Genomic DNA, 24,168 nt, shown 5'->3' with positions numbered 1-24,168 from the left:
TACTGAGTCAGTACAGATTGAGATAAGCCACGGAGACACAGACAGGGAGTTGAACAAATCATATAGACCTCAGAACCAAACACAGCACAGTCTAACTGTCCTGTGAACAGCCAGCCAGCTTGGGGGAGGAAGGGGGCTTATCTGGCTTAGACTTCTGTGTCACAGTCCATCAATCCATCGCTGAGGGGAGTCAAGGCAGGAACTGAAGCAGAGACCACAGAGCAATGCTGATTACTGGCTCTCTCCTCAGCTGAGGCTCAACTACCTTTCTTACACAGATCCAGGCTCACTGGCCCAAGGAATGTACCCAAGGCCCCCAGTGGCCCGGGCTATCCTATACCAATTAGAAATCAAGAAATGCCCACAGACATGCCCATGACCAACCAGATGGCGATTCCTCAGTTGAAATTCCCTCTTGTCAGGTGTGTCAAGGTGACGACCAAGATTAGCCATCACACAAACTCCTTTATAACTTGCATTTTAAAAGCTGGTTACTGTATGAAAATGTGAAAATATTTGCTGAATGTATCTCCCTGATAGGAGTTGCAAGACTCATGAAATTCCAACTCTGTTCAGCAATATTTGTGACTCTTTTTTTTCTTCATAATTCTCTCTCAGATATATCTTAAGCAAATGTACCCTTTGAGATGGTATTAGAAATTAGGCACAGAATTTTAAATAAATGTTAGAAGTAGGTGACACATACACCCCTTTGAAAGCCCTTGGCACTCCGAGCAGTACCAGAAGGCTTCTGGGAGTGTTGGTTGCCAAAGGCTCCTTAGCCACACATTCAGAGATGTTGTGCCACCCCAGGGAGTGATATGGCTTGCAGCTAATGAGTAATTAGTACAGGTTATAAGGGTTTGGGCTCTGTCTTAGGGAGGAGGGACATTATGTGATGCGTGTGTGCTCATGAGCTCCCTGGCAGGGAGGCTGAAGGCAGACTTCCTGAGTGTATGTCTGTGCCTGGCTGTACTCTTCCCCACGCCTCACTACCCCTGCTTCCTTTCCCTTCTTCAGATGGAACTTGGGAGCCCTCTCTCAACCACTTCTATCAGGCGTTCCGTGGCAGACGCTGGTGTTCTAGAAACCTGATTCGGAACGCCTGGCAGCACATGACTATATCCTGAGGAGGTTGGGTTTCTAAGTGGGGAGATGTGGTGTGAGGCATCTAATGATTCAAAGTTAATAACTGTGCTTCAGCAGCCATGGAGACCTTCCAGTGGTGTCCTAAAAGATGTTATGGCCTTTAGGCCTCCGCTAGTAGGACTTCCCAGTTCACATCTCAATCAGACAATTACTTTCCCACTAGCCCAGATACTTATATAACCTGTCTCTTTACTGAAATATGGACGAGAAAGAGAGAGAATATTATGAAGACAAGAAAGAGACTTGATTTATAATTTATGTGGCACGCTTGCCTCTGTGTCTACAGAAAAGTCCATTTAAAAGAAAGGCATCACAGTTTTGATGGGGGAATATGGCTATTATTTCACTTTACCTTCTGCAATGGAGTACTTGATGTTCTCACAACTTTGTGCCCCCAACCCTGAACCTACACAACATGAGGTGTACTTGTCTATATTCTAGTTTTCCTTGCCTTCCTTAACAGATTACTACAATACACACTTACTCTACTAGAATTCAGAAGGCTGGGCATCCAAAATCAAGTTGTCAAAAGACACACTCACTCCAGCACCACAGGAAGAACCACTCTTTGCCTCCTCTGGGTTGGGTGGCTGGAGCATTTATTGGCTATGGCCACATGTCTGTCCCACCCACCTTACCATGACCTTTTCCTCTGTGTATGTCAGCAATTCTCAACCCGTGGGTCATGACTGCTTGGGGGGTGGGGCAACCCTTTCATAGGGATGCCATGTCAGCCACTCTGAATAGCAGATATTTATATTATGATTCACCGCGACAACAAAATTACAGTTATGAAGTAACAAATTACAGTTATGAAGTAACAATGAAATAATTCTGTGATTAAGAGTCACCATCACATGAGGAACTACGCTGAGGGATCACAGCATCATGAAGGTTGAGAACCCCTGGTGCTAGCTTGAATGAGACTGGCCCCCAAGGGCTCATATATTTGAATGTTTGTTCTGAAGTTGGTGGAGCTGTTTTGGGAAGGATTAGGTGGTATGGCCTTGTTAGAGTAGATGTGTCACTGGGGGTGGGTTTTGAGGTTTCAAAAGCTAACATCGTTAATTCCCAGTTAGCTCTCTCTGCTTCCTGATTGCGGATTAGATGTGTGCTCTCAGCTACTGCTCCAGGGCCATGCCGGCCGGCCTGCCTGCTGCCATGCTCCCCACCATGATGGTCATGGACTCTAATCCTCTGGAACTGCGAGCCCCAAATTAAGTGCTTTCTTTTATAAGTTAGTTGCCCTGGTCATGATGTCTTGTCATGGCAATAGAACAGTGACAGATGGGTATCTTCTATATTCGGTCTCAGAATTCCTTCTGCCCTATTCATAATAGCACCTGTTATGAGATTTAGAGTTCACAGGACAATCCAGGATTGTCCCCTTTCAACTTGTGCACAAGCACATCCACCACGCCCCTTTTCACAGGTTCTAGGCATTGGCATGGACATCGAAATGTGTGTGTGATGATACAAAGAGAGAATATAATCCGGGGAAGGGTGGGAGGTGGCTCAGTGGATATAGCACATGGGGTTCCAGCATGAAGACCAGTGTTTAGATCCCTAGGACCGACATAAAAGTTGGGCAGGACTGGTGGCCACATGAAATTCCACCACTCAGGAGGCGGAGATATGGGATGGCCTCGGCAAGCTGGTTATCTAGATTAGCTGGAATAGGTGCACTCCATGTTCATCGAGCGACTCTGCTGCAATAAAGAGTGACCAAGCTTGCCTCAGACTTTCATATGCAAGCACATGTAGATACTCACACATGTATACACACACACACACACACACACACACACACACACACACACAAAATCACATTAACACAGGAAATAAAAAAACAAAAAGAGAGTACATCCAGGAATGCTGGTGCTCATGTAAATCCAGCACTTGAGAGGTGTAGGCAGAAGGATTCCAAGTTTCCATCCAGGCTAGGCTACAAAAGAAGGGTGTTCCAGTCGGGTGGTGGTGGCGCATGCCTTTAATTCCAGCACTTGGGAGGCAGAGGCAGGCGGATCTCTGTGAGCTCGAGACCAGCCTGGTCTACAAGAGCTAGTTCCAGGACAGCATCCAAAGCCACAGAGAAACCCTGTCTCGTAAAACCGGAAAAAAAAAAAAGAAGGGTGTTCCAAACAAAACACCAAAATCTAATCAGGGCAGTACTTGCATGCATGCACTCACAATGAACATTTATAGTCACACTAACCTTAGAAGTGATTCAGAATGTCCTTGACATAATTTTACCAAGCACTAAGGATCCAACGAGTAAAGAGGAAGGTACACTGCATGGAAGTGTGTCCTTGATTGTTGAATCAACTAGCCAGCCACTCAATACTCAATGAATGTCTCATGAATGTCAAAGCCCTGTGTGGAGCAATTTATCTATCATACGTATTACTTATAGCTAGTTTCCACGTGGACAATGACAAAGGGTGTTTTTGAGGAACTATCAGTAATCAGTAACTCCACAGCAATAGCTACTGGTCTTTAAATAACTAATGTTACACACCTGTACCTGAAGCAGAAAAATAAGTATTTGAAAGAGCCTTATCATTTTAAAGATACAGAGTTTTTGTTTGTTTGTTTTTGTTTTTTGGTTGGTTTTGTTTTTTGTTTTGGTTTTTGGTATTTTGAGACAGGGTTTCTCTGTGTAGCTTTGGAGTCTGTCCTGGCACTCCCTCTTTAGACTAGGCTGGTCTCGAATTCACAGAGATCTGCCTGCCTCTGCCTCCCAAGTACTGGGATTAAAGGCGTGTGCCACCAAATGCCTGACGATACAGATGTTTTAACATCTTTGAAATACTGAGGTTTCTGAAAGCCTCACACATTGCTGTACATATTTCTCCTTAGGAATCTTTGAAGGCGCTTAAAGGAAACAAAGTTGTTAAAACCTTACCAAGCATATAGAGCCATAATGAAAGAAATTATTTCTGAAATGGCTTCACTAAATCACTTCAGATTGTGTACTTCAATCACAAGTTAATTTTGTGCCTTCTCTGAGGGCATCCTGACTTTAAAAAAATGAGTTATCTCCTTGCTGCAAACAACATACAAAAAAACTTGAAGAATTAATTCATTTACTCAAAATAACGGGTTATGTTAGCGAATACCTTCTCCTGTGATGTTAGTCTGACACTCATGGCATTTTGGTTTGCTTTGAGCCAGGTTAATAAGTAGCCCAAACTGGCTTTGAACTCACTACCCTCCCAGTACTGAGGTGATGGACAGCCACCACTATACCTGGCTTGCCTGACACTTTTGCCTTTATTAGAGCGCTTTTTATACTCTGAAAATCTAATTGTGTAAGTTATGTTTTTTTCCCACAAATCACACACTTCCTAATGGCATGGGTGGTAAGTTATTTCAAAAATGGTGTTTTGGGGTGGGATCTGGGCTGCAGAGGGAGATCCTGTCTGAATAACACAGAGCAAAATGAAACCAAAATAATGTGTTACCTCTAGGGTCTAGGATTGTAGCTCAGTGGTAGAGCAAACACCAAGCCTTGGGTTCAGTTTCCAATGGCCCCCATCTGTGTACTCCTTGCTGTGTGTATTTCATCCATCTGGCACTGGATAGTTGATGAAAAGCATGCAGGCCACTTTTGGGGCCAACCCACAGTGGGTAGGCAAGTTACAGCCCCATGATAGCTGGCACGTCGGAGAGCTATTTATCATGGCCCTAAAGCACCATCATTTTCTCCTCTGCTCCCTGCACTGTCTATTTTTGGCTCTGATGTCCCCTTTCCTGTGTCATCCTTCCTAAAAATGCCTTTGGCTGCCTGCACAAGAGAGCATCTACTTAACTATGGCACCTCCAAGGATGGCAGGTGCCTTTCCCTGGGGCTCAAGACTTTCTGGGTCAGCCTTCCTTGTCTACAATTCCATCATGAATTGACCTTTGACCCAGCGGTACGGGGAGGAGATGAGTTCTTGCTGTCCGCTCCCTGTGGCTGTTCCATTTTGAGTGCATTCTGTTTGTGAGTTAGCAACAAACAAGAAGGACATAGACATCAATGTGGAAAAGAGGCTGTAAGTTTTGCCAAGAGAGAAAAGCCACAGGAGTTTGGAAAGAAAGAAAAAAGATGGAAATCAGGAAGTTGAGACTGCACTCACTTGTTGTATCATTATTAATGCAAACCATTTCATCCAATATTGTTTTTTTTTGTCCAAAATCTTCAAGAGCAGATGAATGAAACATGCAGTTTCTGCTAAAATAACTGGTTTTCCATTTGTATTTTATTTCATGAACCCTGAATTATGTCCATTAAAAACATGAATATGAAATAGCACATTTCATTGTCCCACGTGACTCAGCAGACCCCTTTTGCCCTGAACCCTGGACCTCAGCAACACTGTCCTTTGGTGTGTGGCAATAACCAGCAGTACCACCTTTGTGTTCTGTCCAAGACAACATGGCAATTCAGATGCACAACCCTCCCTCTTTAGACCCTGGTCTATCTGCCCCTGGACTAGAACCACGTATTTCTTTGCTTCTTATGACCTGGTGCACGGACTGACATCTATATTGCTTGTAATCCCCTGATGCATTTATCTAATTATCTTTATCAATAAACAATTAGGAGTCAGATACTGGGGAAACACCTGAAAGATCAGAGAAGCAGTGGAAAAGTGACCAGTGACCTCCTATGTCTTCCATTACTCCATCCAAAAGGACTGAGACCCTCTCTAAGCCCCCCTCCCCTACTTCCTGTCTCTCTATCTGCCCTCAGTCCTCCAAAACCTCTAGGGTTAGTTTTAGTCAGCTAGTAGCTAGTTCTGCCCTCTGATTCAAAGCAAACTTCATTGTCAGAATGTGATCAAAATATTACACTACAATCCCCTTTTCTTCTCATCTTTACTTCCATACCCAACACAGCATTCTGTATGTGTAACAGTTACTTAATAAACACAAATTGAAGGGCTGGAGAGATGGTTTAGTGGTTAAGAACACTAGCTGCTCTTCTAGAGGACCCAGGTTCAATTCCCAGCACCTACATGGCCGCCAACAACTGTCTCTAACACCGAGATCTGACACTCTTACACTGACATACATACAGGCAAAATACCAATGCAAATGAAATAAAAGAAAATAAATTATAAAAATAAACGCAAATTGAAAAGTAACCCCAGTTTAGACCTTGGGATAGCTATTGGTATCCTCTTTTATTTGTGTCAGTCTAGCTGCAGAGTGTCCAAAGCCTATTCCGGTGTGGCACAAGGTCATCCAGTGAAGAAGTGCAGTATACTTTGTGGGTACAGCTGTAGCATATACTGTGTGGGTAATAAACGGAACTTCTTGGTATCTGGAATTCCACCCCTAGTGACCTGCTCTGGTTGTATAATGATCTAGATCAGGTATCACCAACCACATCCTGTAGGGTCCAGTTGGTTGTGTATTTCTGTAAAGAAAAAAACAGGGTTTTATTGACATACAACCACATCCATTTGTTTATATGTTGTCAGTGACTAATTTCATCCACAATGGTGAAGTTGAGTAGTTTCAATAGATACACTGTAGCCCACAGAACCTAACATATTAAGTACATAGCTTATTGCAGATGAGGCTTGTCAACCTTGGGTTTAGAATCTGTTTGTGGAAATTTGGAGCAAGTGCAGTCTCCAAGAGTTATGGGAACTCATCATAAATGTCAAATTCTGTTGTAAATGGTAGTGTCTAAGTCCCTCTGCTTGAATGTGAGCTGGCTCAGTGTCTTACTTTTACCAGATATTACAGCAAAAGTGACAAGGTGTCACCTCTGTGGCTAGGTTACAAAACACCATGGGTTTGTCCTGGTGCTGCTGTCTTCTTGATATGCACACTTTGGTGAAACCAGCTGTCATTTAGAAGAGGCCAACTCTGAAGACCACTGCAAACTTTATTGTCCTTACAGCACCCAGAGAACTGAATCCTGCCAATAACCACCTATGTGATCTTGGGAGCAGCTCCTTCCCCAGTCTAGTCTTAAGATGACTCACAGTCACTGGGCGTTGGTGGCGAACGCCTTTAATTCCAGCACTCAGGAGGCAGAGGCAGGAGGATCTCTGTGAGTTCGAGACCAGCCTGGTCTAAACGAGTTTCCAGGACAGGCTCCAAAGCCACAGAGAAATCCTGTCTCTAAAAACAAAACAAAACAAAAAAGATGACTCACAGTCACAGCTGACACAGTTTGAATGCCTGAGATAGGATCTGACTTAGCTAGGGATTCTATTGCTGGGACAAAACACCATGACCAAAAAGCAAGTAGGGGAGAAAAGGTTTATTCGGCTTATACTTCCATATTGCTCTTCATTGAAGGAAGTCAGGACAGGATTCTGAATGTAAGAGTTGATGGCAGAAGCCAGCCTGCTTTCTTTTTTTCTTTCTTTCTTTCTTTTTTTTTTTGTTTTATGAGACAGGGCTTCTCTGTATTGTTTTGGAGGCTGTCGGACCATCCTGGCCTCGAACTCACAGAGATCCGCCTGCCTCTGCCTCCCGAGTGCTGGGATTAAAGGCATATGCCACCACCGCCCGTCGACAGCCTGCTTTCTTAAAGAACCCAGGACCACCAGCCCAGTGGTGGTACTACCCACCATGGGCTGGACCCTCCCCCACTGATCACTAATTGAGAAAAACACCTTGGAGGCATTTTCTCAACTGGGGCTCCTTCCACTTTGATGACTCTAGCTCATGTCAAATTGACATACTAAACCAGCTAGTATAGGGTCTGAAGAAGAGGACACAGGGAAGGTGTGGTGGTTTGAATGAGAATGAGTCCCATAGGCTCATATGTTTGGATGTGTAATGGTCCCCAGTTAGGGGAACTGTTTGAAAAGGATTAGAAGGTGTGGCCTTGTTGAGGGAGGTATGTCACTGGGGTTGGGCTTTGAGGTTTCAAAAGCTCACATCAAGCCCAGTCTCTCTCTCTCTCTCTCTCTGTCTCTCTCTCTCTCTCTGTCTCTCCCCTCTCCCTCTCCTTTTCTCTCTCTCTCTGTGAGACTGCAAATTTCAGATGAAGTTGTAAGCTCTCAGTACTTCTTCAGCACAATGCCTGACTTCATGCTGTCCTGCTTCCTGCCATGGTGATCATGGATCAACTTTCTAAACCTGTGAGTGAGCCCCCAATTAAGTGCTTTCTTTATATATATGAGTTGCCTTTGTCGTGGTGTTTCTTCACAGCAATAGAATAGTAACTAAGACAGAAGAAACTTGTTCCATAGATACTTTCAATAATAAATTTTCAGCCACTAAATTTGGGGATGTTTGTTATCCAGCAACTGATAACTAATACAAACCCTAAACTCATATTCTAGATCTTGGCACACATTTTGTGTCAATTTTCAGTACGTAGAAGGATGTTATCATGGACATACATGAAGTTGGCCAGTGCCTGAATCTCTTTCCTGGTATTGAAGACCCTCTATACCAGGGTCCTTTTCCCACCAGAAAAGTATGTTATTGATCACTTCATGACAGGTCATAGTCAGAAAAGGAGATGTCAGATACTCAATGAATACTGTCTGGAGGGTGGACTCTGAGGACTACAACCACCGCAGGGCTGTGCTGAGCTGAAGGTATCAGTAAGTTAGCATCCCTCTAACACTTGGCTTAAGATGGCAGCCTGTCTATTGGTAGTCACTGTCATGGTCATGAAATGCGTGCTTGCCAACTTTGAAATGTGGATGAGTGGTGTGGAAATCACAAGTCAGAGACAGAGAGTGGCATAAAGGTGGTGTTTGGGGGGTGATTTCTGTGTCTGTTCAGAGCCTGGGCCTACTCTTCTTGACCTTCGTCTCTCTGGTTGTCCAGATTTCTGGTCAATTCTGGGAACATTCAATTTTCCTATAATGGACTCTGTCTGCTTAGGATAGCCAGATTTGGCTCTTGTTATTTGTTACTGAGAAATTCAGCGGACGTGGTTGAACAGAAATATGCAGTAATATATGATAAAGATGGAAAACTCTAGGCCCAAGAAGAGCAATCAAGTTCATGGATGATGGATTTTTACCAGCTGTCTATGTACAATTATAATATTTTGTAATAATTTATTTTTAATTATATATTTTAATTGTCTATCATTGAAACATTTTATGATGTTGTTTCATGTCTTTTGGTAATTATTTGGACAGTACTGTAATTATTGGATAGCCTCTTTTCATTTAGTACATCATGGTAATTTTTCCATGTCGGTAATGCCACGTTTTAAAAAGGCCATAAAACCTTTGTTTCAGCCTGTGCCCGTGCAAGAAGCCTCTAGGGAGTGTGTCTGCAATTGGGCCTGAGATCCACCGACTCGTTTGAGAGGGGTGGTGAGTGGTGCCTTTATCTAATTGCTTGGCTCTTTTTCGGCGATTCCATTGCCAGAAAGGGGGTTTTTTAGAAAAAGAAATTGCATATGGAAAATTTCTTCTAGTCTGTTGATATTGGGCTGCCTTTCCTTTGCTCTAGATGTTCACCTACCATTAACATTTCCACACTTGGCTTTGTTACTTCGCTTCTACTTTTTATTATCCACTTATTTATTTAGCGTGTATGCGTGTGTGCTCCCAAGCACACGGAGAGGCCAGACTTTAGATTCTGGTTTTTCCTCAGGAACTTTCCACTTTACTTTTTGGAACAGGGCTTCTTACTGTCCTGGAACTCAGGCTAGAGGCTAGATTTGCTGTTCATTGAGTCCCAAGGACTCTTTTGTCCCCGCCTCTCCACTGTGATTACAAGCGTGGGTCACCACACCCCACTTTTTATGTAGGTGTTGGAGCTTGAACTCAGGTCTTCATGTTGTACAGCAAGCTCTTTACCAACGGAGCCCTCTCCTTAGCCTGGTTAGCCCAAAGAGGTATGGTTACCTTTGCGCCCATAAATATCCACCAAACTGATATTGCCAATTTCTCTACCTCTGTTGATGTGAGGAAGTGCCAATTTAGTGTCTTCTCACATTTCATTATTTTTTTTTTTTTGAGGCTGACTGGAGGACAACCAGTCCCTTCAAGGAAAAGCTTCCAACATTGTTTTAGAGAACTCTATTCCTGTAACAATGCCTAGGATATGTAAAAAGTTCTAACTGACAAAAAAAATTAGTACATTCCATGAGTAAAATCTTGATGATTCTTTCAAGAAAGTTTGACGAGGCTTGGAGCCCATATGTTCCATCCTGGCTACCAAGACGCTGAAGAACGTGGCTTTCATTGAACTCATTGCTATTTTTATATAAATGTAAGTTTTAGTGTGCTTTAAATTCAATGGCATCATATAAGAGCGCGGTGACTTGAAGAATTCAGACCATAGGTCAGAGTTCTGTGATATTTTTTATTAAAGAACAACGGAGTGTCTTGTGTGGGTAATTTAAGATGGAAATTAGGCGGAATGACTACTAGTTCTGGCCAGGCGCGATGGGAGTCTTCAATTAAATCACCATTGATCCATGCTCTTCAGAAACAAAATAACCAGTTCTCTCCATTCAGCCAAACACTCGGTGCTTATATGGCCCAATAATTACCACCCCATCATCTCGGGAAGCAACCACAGCATCAGAATGCGTATCATGTAGCTCACATGTGTGAAGCCTGATCTTTGCCGGCTAAGGGAAGGGTAAGCTAAACAAAGGGAAGTGTGAAAACAGAATAGTGATGCTATGTGGGGATCAGAGAGCAACTCTTGGCAAATTGTGCCAAATGAGTTGACCAAGCACTCTACTGAGAACTGTCAAGTAGGCAGTCCCTTAAAAACAAAACTCTGCTGACCTCAGTAAATATTTGCACGTTAAAAAATGGGCATAATTCTCTGCTACCTAACAAAGAGGCCTAAGATGAGAACGATCTTATAAAATGTTTTGACGTCTCCAGAATCCCTTTCCAAATGCACACGCAGTTCGCGTTCCTGTCCTTTGACGATCTGCCAGTCTTGATTGGTAGTCCTAAGTCCACTCGGACTCCTCATAAACTAGCTAATTAATTAATTAGTGGGAGAGTCACTATTTTAAGCAGGAGGCTTCGCCTTCAGAAATGGTTTCCAAGGGCCCTTTATTGACCGGCTAGCGCTAAGACGTTAGGAACCCGGGGGCCAGCTCCCAGCGGGGCTCGATTGCTCTCGCCTCGGCGCGACGCGGGCTCCCCGCGGCTGAGGAGGGACAACACGACAAGACGTGCGGGCTGCCGGGCGGGCGCAGCTAGGGTCCCGCAGCCCCCGGAGCCCCGCGCCCGCGCCCGGCAGCCCTAGGCCGCCGAGGAGCCCGTCCGCGCGCGCACCCGGCCCGCCCCTCGCGCTGCGGCCCGCCCCTTCGCCTGGCGCCGCCCGCGCGCAGCGTCTCGCGCCGCCCGCCCGCCCGCCGGGAAACAGCCGCGAGAGCAGCGGCCGCCGCGGCCGCCCGCACCTCTCAGCAGCCTCCCCGCTCCACCGCGTCGCCCCGGGCCGCGCACCCGCCCGCCCGCCCGCCGGCCCGCGCCCCTCACCGTCTCACCGCGTCGCCCCGGGCCGCGCGCCCGTCAGCTCCCGTCTAACGCTCCCTCGCGTTCGCCTGCCCGCCCGGCCTCCCGGCCTCCCGTCCGCGGCCGGTCGCCTCAACCGCCGCGCTCCGCCGGGCCGCGCGGCCCGCCGCCTGCTTCCGGGGCGGGCGGACTCTGGGCGCCTGGTGCCGGCGGCCGCAGCGACAGCGCCCCCGGGAAGCGCAGGAGGAAGCAGGGACGAGTGGAGGTGCCGCAGGCTGAGTCGCGGCCGGGATGTCCGGGCAGCCGCCGCCGCCACCGCCGCAACAGCAGCCGCCACCACCGCCGCCGCCCGCCGCCGGGGCCCCGGGCTCCGGAGTCGCCCTGCCCGCACCCGCGGCCGCTAGCGCCGGCTCCTCTCCAGCCGGTTCGCCCGGCGGAGGCTTGGGGGCCGCGGCGGCCGCCCTGCTGCTCCACCCGCCGCCGCCGCCGCCCCCGGCCACCGCCGCGCCGCCGCCCCCCACCTCGGCGGCCGCCCCCGCCAGCGCGCCACCCGGCCTGGCCGCGGGCCCCGGCTCGGCCGCAGGCGTCCCGGGCCTGGCGGCGGGCAGCAGCGCCGCGGCCCCCTTCCCTCACGGCGACTCGGCCCTCAACGAGCAGGAGAAGGAGCTGCAGCGGCGGCTGAAGCGCCTCTACCCGGCCGTGGACGAGCAGGAGACGCCGTTGCCCCGGTCCTGGAGCCCGAAGGACAAGTTCAGCTACATCGGCCTCTCGCAGAACAACCTGCGGGTGCACTACAAAGGTATGGGGCGCGGGGTCCCGCGGAGAGGTCCGGCGGTGCGGGGCGAGGCTCTGGGCGAGGGAAAGTGAGAGTGGGTCCCCAGGTGGGAAGGGGTGAGCTCCCTAGGCCGGGAGCTGGACGCTTTGAGGGAATCCGGGATGACCGGACACATCGCACCTTCTGATTTCCCCGAGATAAATCTATGGGCCGGAGTTGGATTACATTGTTCTCCAGGTGGAGGGTCAGGCGGTCTCCTCTTACGCAGCGGGGGTGAGAGGCACGATTCCGAGGTACAGTTTCTAATTAAGGGAGCGCAGAGATACACAGGAGGGGGAGGGCGGCGTGATCAGTGGAGGATTTGTCCCAAATTAGGCCAGAGATTGTCTAGGGGGACAAAAGGACAAGGGGCCCAAGTTGGCCATCGTCGCACCTTATTGAAAGCCACCGGCAGGGCGAGCAGGGAACCTCAGGATTCCCTGTTTTCTTCGGGGAACAGAAACCCGCCCCTCCGGATGGGAAATGCCCTGTTTCCGGGTTGGTGTTACTTGAAGTTTTGTTGAAAACAAGGGTTTAAAACATGTTGTTTAGCATTTTGAAGAAAATTGGCTTATATTTTGCACCTGCAGTTAGCAAACTAACCAACCACCTTAGGCTTCTGCTCCTGCCCACCCCCACTTTTCCTAGGGTAAAACAAAGCGTTAAGCAGATCGGTTGTATAGAAAATTATTACAAATGGCAGTAGGGGGCTTTTGAATTGTAGCTCAGATTAATGGCATGCGTCAAGTTTACGTGTGTGAAGGGGGTAAAAATAAAATGCAACGAACGATGGTGTCAGTTGGAAGTACGGTCTGTGTTTTAGGCCCTAAACCTAAAGCAGGAGGTTTTACAGCCTAAGCAGGTTCTTTTTGATTGGCTCCGAAGGAAGGGGCTTCAGATCCTAGTGACAAGCATGGAAGAGGATATAAACAACCTGGCGATAGGATTCTGAACGAATTCAGAACTGGGGTCTGATAAGAATCTTGATAAATCAGCTACTGTTTAATGGGAAACGAGTATGGCAACAGAAATCTGCTAAATGATTTGGCTGTAAAGAGCCTACACAAAGATAGGCCTCGTCGAACATTATTCTTGCCGTAGATCCAAAGAAGTGCTCGCTATTTCAAACCTTATGTTCCTTGATCTAAGTGGCTGAAATTTTCAAAATATTAAAGGCTTTTTTCCCCTTTGTTTAGAACATTTTGTTTGTTGATTTCTTTCTGGATTATTGCTTAATTTGTGTGAACAGTGAGTGCTATGCTATGAAGTGTTTACTTCTGTTTTGACTGCCAGGATGCTTTTGTTAGATCTGACAAATTTTACCATTTTAAAATTGTGGTTTATGGTATATAAAGTGCTTAGAAAGGCGGAGGCTGCATGAGGGGAGATTGGTGAACAAAGAATGGTAGCTTTCTGAGCCCTGGCAGTCACTGGTAATGTTAGGTGTGTTGCAAGAGAGGGCCTCAGTTTCTTCTGAGTGATGTGGGAGTTGGGCTGCATAGTCCCTAAGGAAATTTCCATGGTAGCTTGACACTCACGATTATGGCTTGTTTAACATTGTGCCGTGCTTTGATTAGTTGTATTTACTTCTTTTATGTAAAAATAATCATCTGGACCAGAGACAAGTGTATGCTTATGTGGTTGGGGTTTGACTATTATGATACTGTTGTTGCAATTATTTTTTCCTGTTGGCCTTTTTATTGCTTTCTGTTGTGTAACACTGAGATTCACTTTCTGGAAGCATCACTGTTTTATAAACATAAACCCTTAATACTGGAAGAGCAGATTTGTTCTCACTTTCCCCATGTTACAAAGGCAGTGTCTCTTTTTCCAAACCCTCATCTGGTCTTCTTATTTTAAAGTCTTTATGTTTTCTGTTGTAACTGTTTTTACTCTGTGTCTTTTGAGAGGAAATCAAATATACTGGGCAACTTTGACTCAGTAGCAAAAAGGAAATGTTGTAGGTAGTGAATAATAAAACCTACAAGTCACAAACAAGAATAGATGTCTTATGTATCATTGTGCTGCCCTGTTGTTTTAACACAAGAAATTACTATTTGACATTTTTATGTATTACAGAATTTTAAAAGATTAATCACTTGTTTTCCTAGAATGATGATCTTAATTTCCTTTCCTCTGAACAAATTCTGTGTTTAAATGTTTTCTAAATTGGAATCACCGGTTATGTAAAGTTTCTTTAGTGATCTAAAGGTCCCATGTTAACAATGACAGATACCTAGATAAAATGAATAGAATTGTAGAAGAGTTACCATGTGTATAGAATAGTGTGTTAAGTTTTCTCTATTTACAGTGTGTGTGTGGGGAGGGCATGCAGGGGCACAGAGGACAACTTGTAGGAGTAAGTTCTCTCCATCGTGTGGGTCCTAGATTCAGCCACTGAGCCACCTTGCTGGCCTTTTATTTTTTAGGCTTTTTATTTAACAGTCATACATCTGTTTTATTGAAACATGCAGGGATGGCTCTCTTATTTCAGAAATTGTTGATATTGACTAGTTTTTAAAGTGACAGATTTAGACTTAATTATAATTTTATTTTTAATGTATATTAAACATTTAATGAGTATGTGGGTTCAGTTAGTCTAAATGTTTCGATTACAGATTATAGATGCACCCCGTAGGACACATGTGTACTGTCACTATTAGGAAGCTTTACAGAGACACATGTAGATTTGGGAAGTGGGGGCACCTGAAGGTTAGATTTTCTCAGTCACAAGTCAGACAGGGTTGAAAATTGAATTTTGTGGGGCTGAAGAGATGGTTCAGCTGTTAAGAGTACATGTTAGCTTGCAGAGGACCTGGGTTTAAGTCTTAGCACCCACATGGTGCCTCAAAACTATTCATAACTACAGTTCCAAGGAATCTGATGCCCTGGTCTTAACTTTTTGGGCATCAGGAACATATACATGCATGTAGGCAAAACACTTTTAAAATAATTTTTTTAAATTTTAAGAAAAAATTTTGCTGACTTCAAATTTTGTGATCTTTGCCTTATTCTTACTATACCCCTTTCCATTTGTGTGAGAATAATTTCACATTTCTAAAACAGTTGTGCTCAAAAGCATTGTCCATTAAGGAGAAAGTAAATGAAATGATATAGTTCTTGAGAAAAGTTGGGACTCCTTGATATACTCCTAACTTAAAATGCTCAGGACACATGCCAGAGCATTGAAGCTTGGGAGCCTGAGGGAGTGATGGAATAGTGAAGTGCACCTTGTATTGAAGCATCTTCAGAATCTCTAAGTAGATAATGTTGTGTGTGTGTGTGTGTGTGTGTGTGTGTGTGTGTGTGTGTGTGTGTCGGTCGGGGCGGGGGGGGGGGGTATGGAGGTGTTTGCATGCCCTGGTGTCCAGAAGAGGACATTGGATCCCTGGAGCTGGAAGTTACTGGCAGTTGTGAGCCACCTAGTGTGGGAGCTAGCAATCAAACTCGGGTCCTGGGAGAGCTTTATGTTCTTTGAAATTGCTGCGGCAGGTCCCTGAAGTTACTAGTTTTTAACTCTTACTAAATATAATTGTTTACAGTTTTTGTGGGTTTTTTTCTTAATACTTTTTAAATTTATGTGTGTGCTTGCAGGCTTGTGTGCGATTGTGTGTTGTGGACATGGCATGTGTGGAGGTCAGAGGACAACTTACAAAGTTTGTTCTCTTTCCATCTGGTGGGACCTGGGTGATGGAATTTAGGTTATTAGTAGCGCTCCTGGTCACTGAGCTGTTTCACTGACCCTGTATTTCTTAAGTCTGAACAAACATTTCAACAAATGTTTGTTTACCAAGGACAAAGGCCTGTTAAGGATTGTGGGGGTGCTGAGAAGTTGGCTTAGTGAGTAAAGTGCTTGCTATACAAGCATGAGGACCAGAGTTTAGATCACCATCACTCCTGAGAAAGCAGGGTATGCCAGTGTGTGCCTGAAACTCCTGGGGGATGTTGGGGGTGGGGTGGGGGGCAATATGGACACAGGTGTATCTTGGGACTTGTTAATCAGAAAACAGTTCCAGGTTCAGTGAGAGATCAAAAAATAAGACTAAAAAGTGATTAAGGAAGACAACTAACACACATTCTCTCTGCGATTTAAGAGATTTTTAAAATCAAGGAATTTATACTGGGCATGGTGGTAAAACAGCTGTAATCTCAGAATGTGTGAGAGGTAGAGATGGAAGTTCTAGGCCAGCCTGGCCTTCATAGTGAGATCTTGTATTAAAACGGGAAATCAAAGTAAACTTAGTTTTCCCTGGGATCTCTTTGCTAAGATTTTGGTAAATCGGTCTTGATTGAATTTAATAATTATACTCAGAAAAAAAACTAGATAGTAGTGTGATGTTTTGTTGATGCTATAACAAATAAAGCTTGCTTGAAGTTCAGAGTGCAGAGCTAGCCACACTAGTTAGCAATAGAGGCCAGGCATTGGTGGTGCACACCTTTAATCACAGCACTCGGGAGACAGAGGCAGACAGATCTCTGTTAGTTCAAGATCACCCTGGGCTACACGAAATCCATCAGTTTAAAAAAGAAACAGAGCTGACACAAAGGTGTTCCTAGCACTTGGGATTCCATACATTTAGCCTTTAATCCCAACACTAGGGAGGTGGAGACTGGCTATGGCTGGGTGGAGAGAGGAATGTAAGGTGGGAGGAGACAGGAGCTCAGTGCAGTCTGAGCAGCCTTCAGTGTGAAGCAGTCAGTTTGAAGCAGTCTGAGGATTCGTAGAGATGGACGCAGTTTGAGGACAGGATCACCCCTTTGGTAGAGCTAAGAACTCTAGAGGCTGGCCACTTTGCTTCTCTGAACCTTCAGCTTTCACTTCCTGATAGCTGACTCTGAGTTTTTGTTATTAAGACCAAAGAGAATTGTGCTACATAGCAACAGTGGTAATCGAGCAGTTGCCATGGGACAGAAAATTCTGGTGTATGCCTTGTATACTCCACTCATTCATTATTTCACTTAAGCTTTTTCTACATGATTACTTGGTACTGGTTTCTGGGCTCTGACCTCACTCAGCTCAAAAAACATATGATGGAGTAGTAAGGGAAATTGTTCGAGGAGGCTGTGGAAGATAGGAGCATCTAACTAGGCCGACCCTGGAGAGGATTGCAGTGGTTCCCAGCCTTCTTAGTACAGGTCATCATGTTGTTGTGGTGACCATTAAGCATGAAATTATTTCATTGCTACTTCATAACTGTAATTTTGCTACTGTTAAGAATTAAATATCTGTTAAGAATATTAAATATTCTGTTAAGAAGTAAATATCTGGTATGCAGAATCTCTGATAAGAGACCCCTGTGAAGGGTTGTTTGACCCCCAAAGATTGAGAACCACTGGATTAGAGAGTCATCATGGGCAGTTTCTTTGAGAAGGTAAGCTCAGTGGTCAAACTTAAAAGATGAGAGCAAGGACTTAGATTTTATTCTGTAGGAGCTGGATAATCATCAGAAGATTTTAATTAGGAAGCATCTGGATCACATTTTTATTTTTGTCAGACCTCACAATTGATTCAAAGAGATTCAAATGTATAAGACCAAAAAAAGAAAAAAAAAAACAATTCCTTTAGAAAGTGGTTGCTTTAAAGACTAACTTGATCAGTGGGAAGGGCAGAAAAGAGCAACATATCTGTGAGATTTTAAAGGTAATATGAGGTAGGAATAATGAGAGAATCAAGGAGGATTGGGTTTCTGGCTCTGCTGAGGTTTTAAGTAACCCTTTAGTCAAATGGGTTTGGAAGATGTTAGCACACTGTATTATAGTATCTTGGGGATAGGTGAAAATGGGAATCTTTTGTTTGTTTGTGAGACTGGATTTTACTATGTAGCCTTGACTGGCCTGGAACTTGATATGTAGATCAGGCTGGCTTAGAACTCAGAGACCCACCTGCCTTCTCAGTCTTTTGAATACCGGGATTAAAGGTGTGTGCCACCATGCCAGGCCCCAGAAGTGGGAATCTTACCCCGAGGTCTTCATGGAAACTAGAAGATACTGATGGGGTGGGGGAAGCCCTACAGAGGAGCAGAATCAAGGATCTTTAAGTGAGCTCAGTAGTGAAAACCCCAAAGGCTCTAGCTATTCTGCAGTTGAGACTCAGCTACAATTGCAGGTTTTGGGTCTCTCCCTATGACCAGCTTATCTTTACTTTGCCATTTGAAGTTCTGAGGCCTTGTGGTGTCTGCTGAGCTAATTTTCAGTTTATTGGATAGAGCTTTTCATGGACTGTTACTGTGTGAGCTGGGAGTCTTCAGATGGGGTGCTAGCATGCTGGGTCAGTTACTTTTCTCATCACCGACAAAGTAGCTGGCAGAAATAATGTAGGGTAGGATTGGGTTATTCCGTTTACTCTTTTGAGAGGGTATGCAGTCCTTCATAGTGGAGAAGGTGCGGCCGGGTGTATGTGGCCCCAGGACTGCTATGATCAGGGAATAGCAGGTAGGCTGAAGGAGAGCCAGCTACTCACTTCCAGCTCAGTGGATGCCACCTCTTAAAGTTTTCACAGCCTTCCCAGATAGCACTAACAGCTGGGGACAATTTCAAACACACGTACCTATGAGGGTCAGTTCTCACTTGAAACCATAACAGCTGTGTTGAGTTAGTTTAGATTGGGTGTAGTTATAGAATGCAAACTATAGTGGCAACAGTGTAGTCTGAGTCCCACTGTCTTCGTTAGGACATTGTGAGGCACTTACTCCTGGGAAGGGTTTGTGAGTCACCTGAAGTGTGGGAAGAGGGGCAGAGTTGAAACTGAAAGTGTTGGAGCATATGGAGTGAGACAGCCAGGGCGGGCGCGGAGCTGTACAGGTGGGGGCCCAAGAGGAAACCAGCCTCTTCAAGGAACCGGGTAGGAAGGAGAGTAGTGTCACAGGAGGCAAGGGTGGGATAAGGGAGGTGGCCCCTAGTCCTTATATGATGTAGTGTGTAGTGGCGTAGGCCTGGAATATTTATTGCTGCATTTGGAATAAGACATTTGTAGCCTTAGGGAGAGAGTTTGGATTTCATAAGGGGAACAAAACCCAGGTGTCAGGGATTGAAAGAATAAGTGGGGGTGGGGGTCCGAGTAGAGAGACCATGGACGCTTGAGAAAGGTAGAAAGATTAGACAGCACCAAAAGAAGATTAAGGGCAAAAACTTTCTTTTTAAATGTCAGGATAGATGAAAATCCCACATACCCAGGACTTCTTAAAGTATAAAAGTACTATTAGCAACAGTTGTATCATTCCTAAGTCAGTCTTCATTTAGTTTGTGGGTAAAACTGAAGTGAAATTGATATGAGACTGGTTTCAATTCAAGGTGTGGTGTCCCAATAATTATAAAAAAATTTAATAAATAAAATCGATAACAGCAAGACCTTTTTATTAGGTGGAATTAAGGAGAAACGACTGAAGGTATTTAGCTTGTGGACTAATGGGGCAAAGGCTGGGAGGAGAGTGCAGAGCACAGGTGGTTGGTTGTCTTGGAGAGGAGAGAACCTTCTGTTCCTTCAGTGGTAGTGCATTCATAAGCTGGTGTGGGCACAGGTCACTTTGGAATAGCAGAACAGAGAGCTGACTATTACCACATCTAACGGTCACGAAATAGACTCCTGAACTTCGACCTTAATGTGAGTGAAGAAGACGTGGGTGAGCCTTTTGGAATAATTGCAGCAGGCTGAATGGAGATCTCTGAGCATACTGTTAGTAGCCCTGGGAGCGGCCAGGTGATATGACTATTTGCCACATTGCTAGACTTTTCAGCAGAGGCTGACTGCTAGGACCATATTGGGAAAGGTGGGCTGTGACACTGATGAACAAGGCTATGGCTTTCCTGGTTGGTGTGGTGGAAGAATAGGTTTATGAGGGAAAGGCATTTGAGACCTTTTAAGAGATTCCCATGTAATTTTGACCTGGGAGAAAGGAAGAGATAAACTCCAAGGAAAGATTCAGAATTAGGTAAAGGTTAGAAGTGAAATCTTCAGAAAGTGTGTTGTGTAAGAAGACAATAGGCATTTCTGCTTCAGTGCATTTCTGAGAAAAACCTGTTTTCCACACAGCTGTGTTAAAAATAACAGGACCCTGGGATCTTGGGGCTGGGGTAGTCACTTGAGGTGTGGACTTTGATACAGTGCAGCAGAGCACTGCAGCTGTCACAGTCCCAGGGATCTACATGCCTAGTTCAGTTCCCAATGGCATTGTGCCACTATTGCATGCGACTGACTGCAGCCTTAGGTCCTGGGTCTTGGACTTCCTTCTTGAAGGTGTAAGTGCTTGGCATCTATTTAATTGAAATGAAAAGCCAGTTTAAAAAACAAAGAGCAAACAAAACAAAAAAAAAAAAAAGCAGGAAAGTGTGCCAGTTGTTGGTAAGGAGACTTAATAACAGAAACTCAATTATTGTTAGTGGGGGGATGCAAAATGATACAGTCACTTTGAAAATGGTTTGGCAGTTTCTGAAAAAAACCCAATATATTTTTTACCATATTTCCCAGCAGTTGCATCCCCAAATATTTACCTAACTCATCTGAATTTAAACCTGTACAGAAACTTACATGTGAACTAATTCCCTCCCTCCAAATTGACTCCTGCCCTACCTTGCCTTTCAATGTTTGCAGTAAATTTATTCAGGGACTTTAAAAACTGGTAGCAACCAAGATACCTTAAAGTAATTGGTGACAGGATCAAGACACATGAGAAGTTTGATGTCGTGGGATAGTACCAGTCACTAATGAAATGAGCCATCAGACCATGTAGACACATGTTTGAATTTGATCTGCATATTCCTAAGTGAAAGCAACCCGTCTAAAAAGGCAAAACTGTAGAGACAGTAAAAAAGTGTGGTGTTCAAGGATTGGGGTCAAATAGATAAAGCATGGAGGGTATTTTTAGCACAGTGAAAGTATCCTGTGTACTATAATTGTGGACACATGGTCTTAGGCAAACCATAGAACTTTGTAAAACCAAGAACCATAATGAGCTCAAGTTAAACAATCATTTAGGAGACAGGCAAAAATCCCATCGTAGAATGCAGAATATGGTTCATTTTTTAAGTAGAGTCTCAATTCATGCTGGCAAGTAGTTGCTGACTTTGCAAGCCTCCTTCAGAACCCTGAGTAGCTGGGTGACAGGCCAGTCCCACTGGACTCAGCTTGACGGAATACCCTAGCTAGGTCCTTTCCACCCTCTCTCCTGGTCTTTCTGATAGGGCAGTGATTCTCAACCTGGGGGGTCTCGACTCCCACAGGAGTCAAACAATTTTTACATAGGTCTCATATCAAATATCCTGCATGTCAGGTATTTACATTATGATTCATAGCAGTAGCAAAATTACAAAGTAACAGTGAAAATCATTTTATGCTTGGGGGCACCACAACATGGCAGAACTGTGTTAAAGACTTGCAGCATTAGGAAGGTAGAGAACCACAGGGATAGGGTCTCATGTAATAGCCCAGGCTAGAGAACCACATTGATAGGGTCTCATGTAGTAGCCCATGCTGGCCTTGAACTCACTATGTGTAGCTGAAAACAACTTTGAACTCATGATTGTCCTTACCTCCCCCAGCAGCTGTTTACTACCACACCCAGCTTGACAAAAGAGTCTTAACTGGATAACACGTGTTTGAAATAACCTCAGGGAGAGGAGAGGGGAAAGTGTTGACCTCAGTAACTTTGGAAACTAATGAAGTCAGTAAAGGCAAAGCAAACTATACTGAACTCTAGTTGATAAAAGTCACATCCTGTGTGATTGTGGGCTCATTTTCCCATGTTAATTCTCATACTGCTAACTTCTCATACTGCTGTACATGTGTACTGGAAGTGAGATGCATGGGTTTCTACTTAGAGGAAACCTTATTAGCACCTCTAACCTTTGGCCTGCTTTGTTGCCCTGATGCTTCGTGCACCGTAGGGATGTACATACTTCTGTAAGAATCCTACCCCTTTCTACTCAGGGCCTTTACATATTGCTAAGCTCTTAAAATGTATCAGTGTGTTGAGAAAAGCTGTGTTGTATACCAAGGGGCATCTTTACTATGCTAGAACCATCCCCATATTTAAATGCAAGTGTGCTACTTTGTATTTAAGGAATGCTTTTTGTTGTAGTAGAAGAACAGTACTGGTTAGAATTTAGTATTTCTGAGCTGGAATAGTTGCAGGTGTCAGAATCTAGAGTGTGGGTCCAGGAAGGAGTGCTTGAAGTTGGAGTAGAAAGTCCATGATAATCACAAGTGTTGATGTGTTAGCATCATATAGGAAGGAGAGCCACATGTTGCTAGGAGTGTGTATAAAAATGAGGGTAGACCAAGTCAGAGAAGGTAGCTGGTGTTTGAGACAGAAAGGGTTGAGCTCAAATCTAAAGAGTGAGGAGAACCTGAGCAGCCTAAGGGAAGACGAGCTTTCCCCTTACAGTTCAGTGCCCAAACTTAACTGTCTGTGTGACTAGAACTGGGCTAAGGTGACTGAGCAGTAAAAGAGGCAAAAATGCATGGGGGGGGGCACAAACAAGGTTAATGGGAGAGGCTTTGCAGGGTAAGAAAAGAAAGGCTGACCTACTATTTCCAGAGAGGTTTTAACTGATAGGCTGCATGTTGGAGCGTAGATGGGGGTGGCTTTATTCAACTTATTCCATTTTGGTTAAATGGAATCAACAGATTATTTGAATACAATCTAACAAGATCTAATCTTGCTTGCTTTAGAGATTTAAGTAATATACTAATTTTCTTCTAGAGTTATAAATGTCTAATTAGCATGGGAGTTATAAAGATTTAAATTTTGCAGAATGTAGTGACACATGCCTTTAATCTTATCACTTGGAAGACAGGCAGGTGGATCTCTGAGCTTGAGTCTCTATAGTGAGATTCAGGACAGATAGTCAGAGCTACATAGTAAGACCGTGTCCCCCCCCCAAAAAAAAGGTTTTAAAAAAGTTTTAAAGCTTGGGGGATCAACACGAAGTCTCAGTAGGTAAAAGCACTTATTATGAAGCCTGAAGACCTGAGTGTGATTCCTGGAACCTATGTAAAAGTGGAAAGACTAGAATGGACTCTACAAAGTTGTCCTCTGATTCTCCATTGGTGCCCTGTGACATGTGTGTGCCCACATATGACATAACCCCCCTTCCCAAACATTTTTTAAAAAGACTGAAAGAAATTTTTTAAAGTGAGATTCATGAATCCATGCTCTGAGTGAGGGTGTTTGTGGTCCCCACCTCTATCTCATCCCCAGTGGGGATTGAATTTAGGGCCTTAGTGCATGCCTTAGGCAAGCACGCTGCCACTGTCTCCCCAGCCTCCTTTTACGTGGTGTTTTTGTTTTGAGATAGGATCTCACCAAGTAGTCTAGGTTCATCGGGAATTCATTTTCTAGCCCAAGCAGACACTGGATTTCCATCCTCTAGCTTCAGTGTGATGACAAACCAGTATTACTGGGCTTGACTTCCCCCACTTTCTTAAAAGTACAGACTTTAAAATAACAGTCTTACATCTGATGAGCATAGTTAGAGGTGGGCCCTATGTATCTGATATTACCGGCCTTGCCTAAGAGATAGAACCTTTTATTTTCTTCCCAAAATTGTGTTTGTTTATGTCTTTCTTGTTTTCTGTGCTTGGAATTGATCCCAGGGTCCTAAGCGTGCTAGACATGTGCTCTAAAAGCTGAGACACACCTCAACACCTGTTGTGTTTTATTTGTTTTTAGTGAAAGTGGGCTTGGCCCAGGGCAGTGGTTTTCAACGCTTTTTTGAATGACCCTTTCACAGGGGTTGTACTAACAGAAGCAAAATTAAAGTTATGAAGAAGCAATGAAATAATTTTATAGTTGGGGGTCA

The 24,168-nt window shown here is 44.6% G+C and overlaps 1 protein-coding gene and 1 long non-coding RNA gene across 3 annotated transcripts in view; one reads left to right on the top strand and one right to left on the bottom strand.

The window, feature by feature from the left end:
* Positions 1–5,375: 5,375 nt before the first annotated feature.
* LOC121143632 lies at positions 5,376–11,717 on the bottom strand. Of its 2 annotated transcripts, none has more exons than XR_005880900.1 (2): positions 11,591–11,717; positions 5,376–6,556 (listed from the first exon to the last, which is right to left on the bottom strand). It is a non-coding gene; the product is annotated as an uncharacterized LOC121143632 (long non-coding RNA). The 2 variants fall into 2 exon arrangements; XR_005880899.1 differs by having other exon boundaries at positions 11,583–11,712.
* A 132-nt stretch (positions 11,718–11,849) lies between these two features.
* The window catches only part of Ranbp9 (RAN binding protein 9), a 76,342-nt gene continuing 64,023 nt past the window's right edge, over positions 11,850–24,168 (top strand). Inside the window, exon 1 of the mRNA XM_005066347.4 lies at positions 11,850–12,357. Within this exon, the coding sequence (XP_005066404.4) occupies positions 11,850–12,357 (508 nt within the window). The remainder of the gene's footprint in view (positions 12,358–24,168) is intronic.

This window comes from Mesocricetus auratus, unplaced genomic scaffold (assembly GCF_017639785.1).
Source record: "Mesocricetus auratus isolate SY011 unplaced genomic scaffold, BCM_Maur_2.0 Super-Scaffold_100013, whole genome shotgun sequence".
Taxonomy (NCBI): Eukaryota; Metazoa; Chordata; class Mammalia; order Rodentia; family Cricetidae; genus Mesocricetus; species Mesocricetus auratus.
The sequence above is the reverse complement of the archived record's forward strand: the minus strand, read 5'-3'. Positions and strand labels throughout refer to the sequence as shown.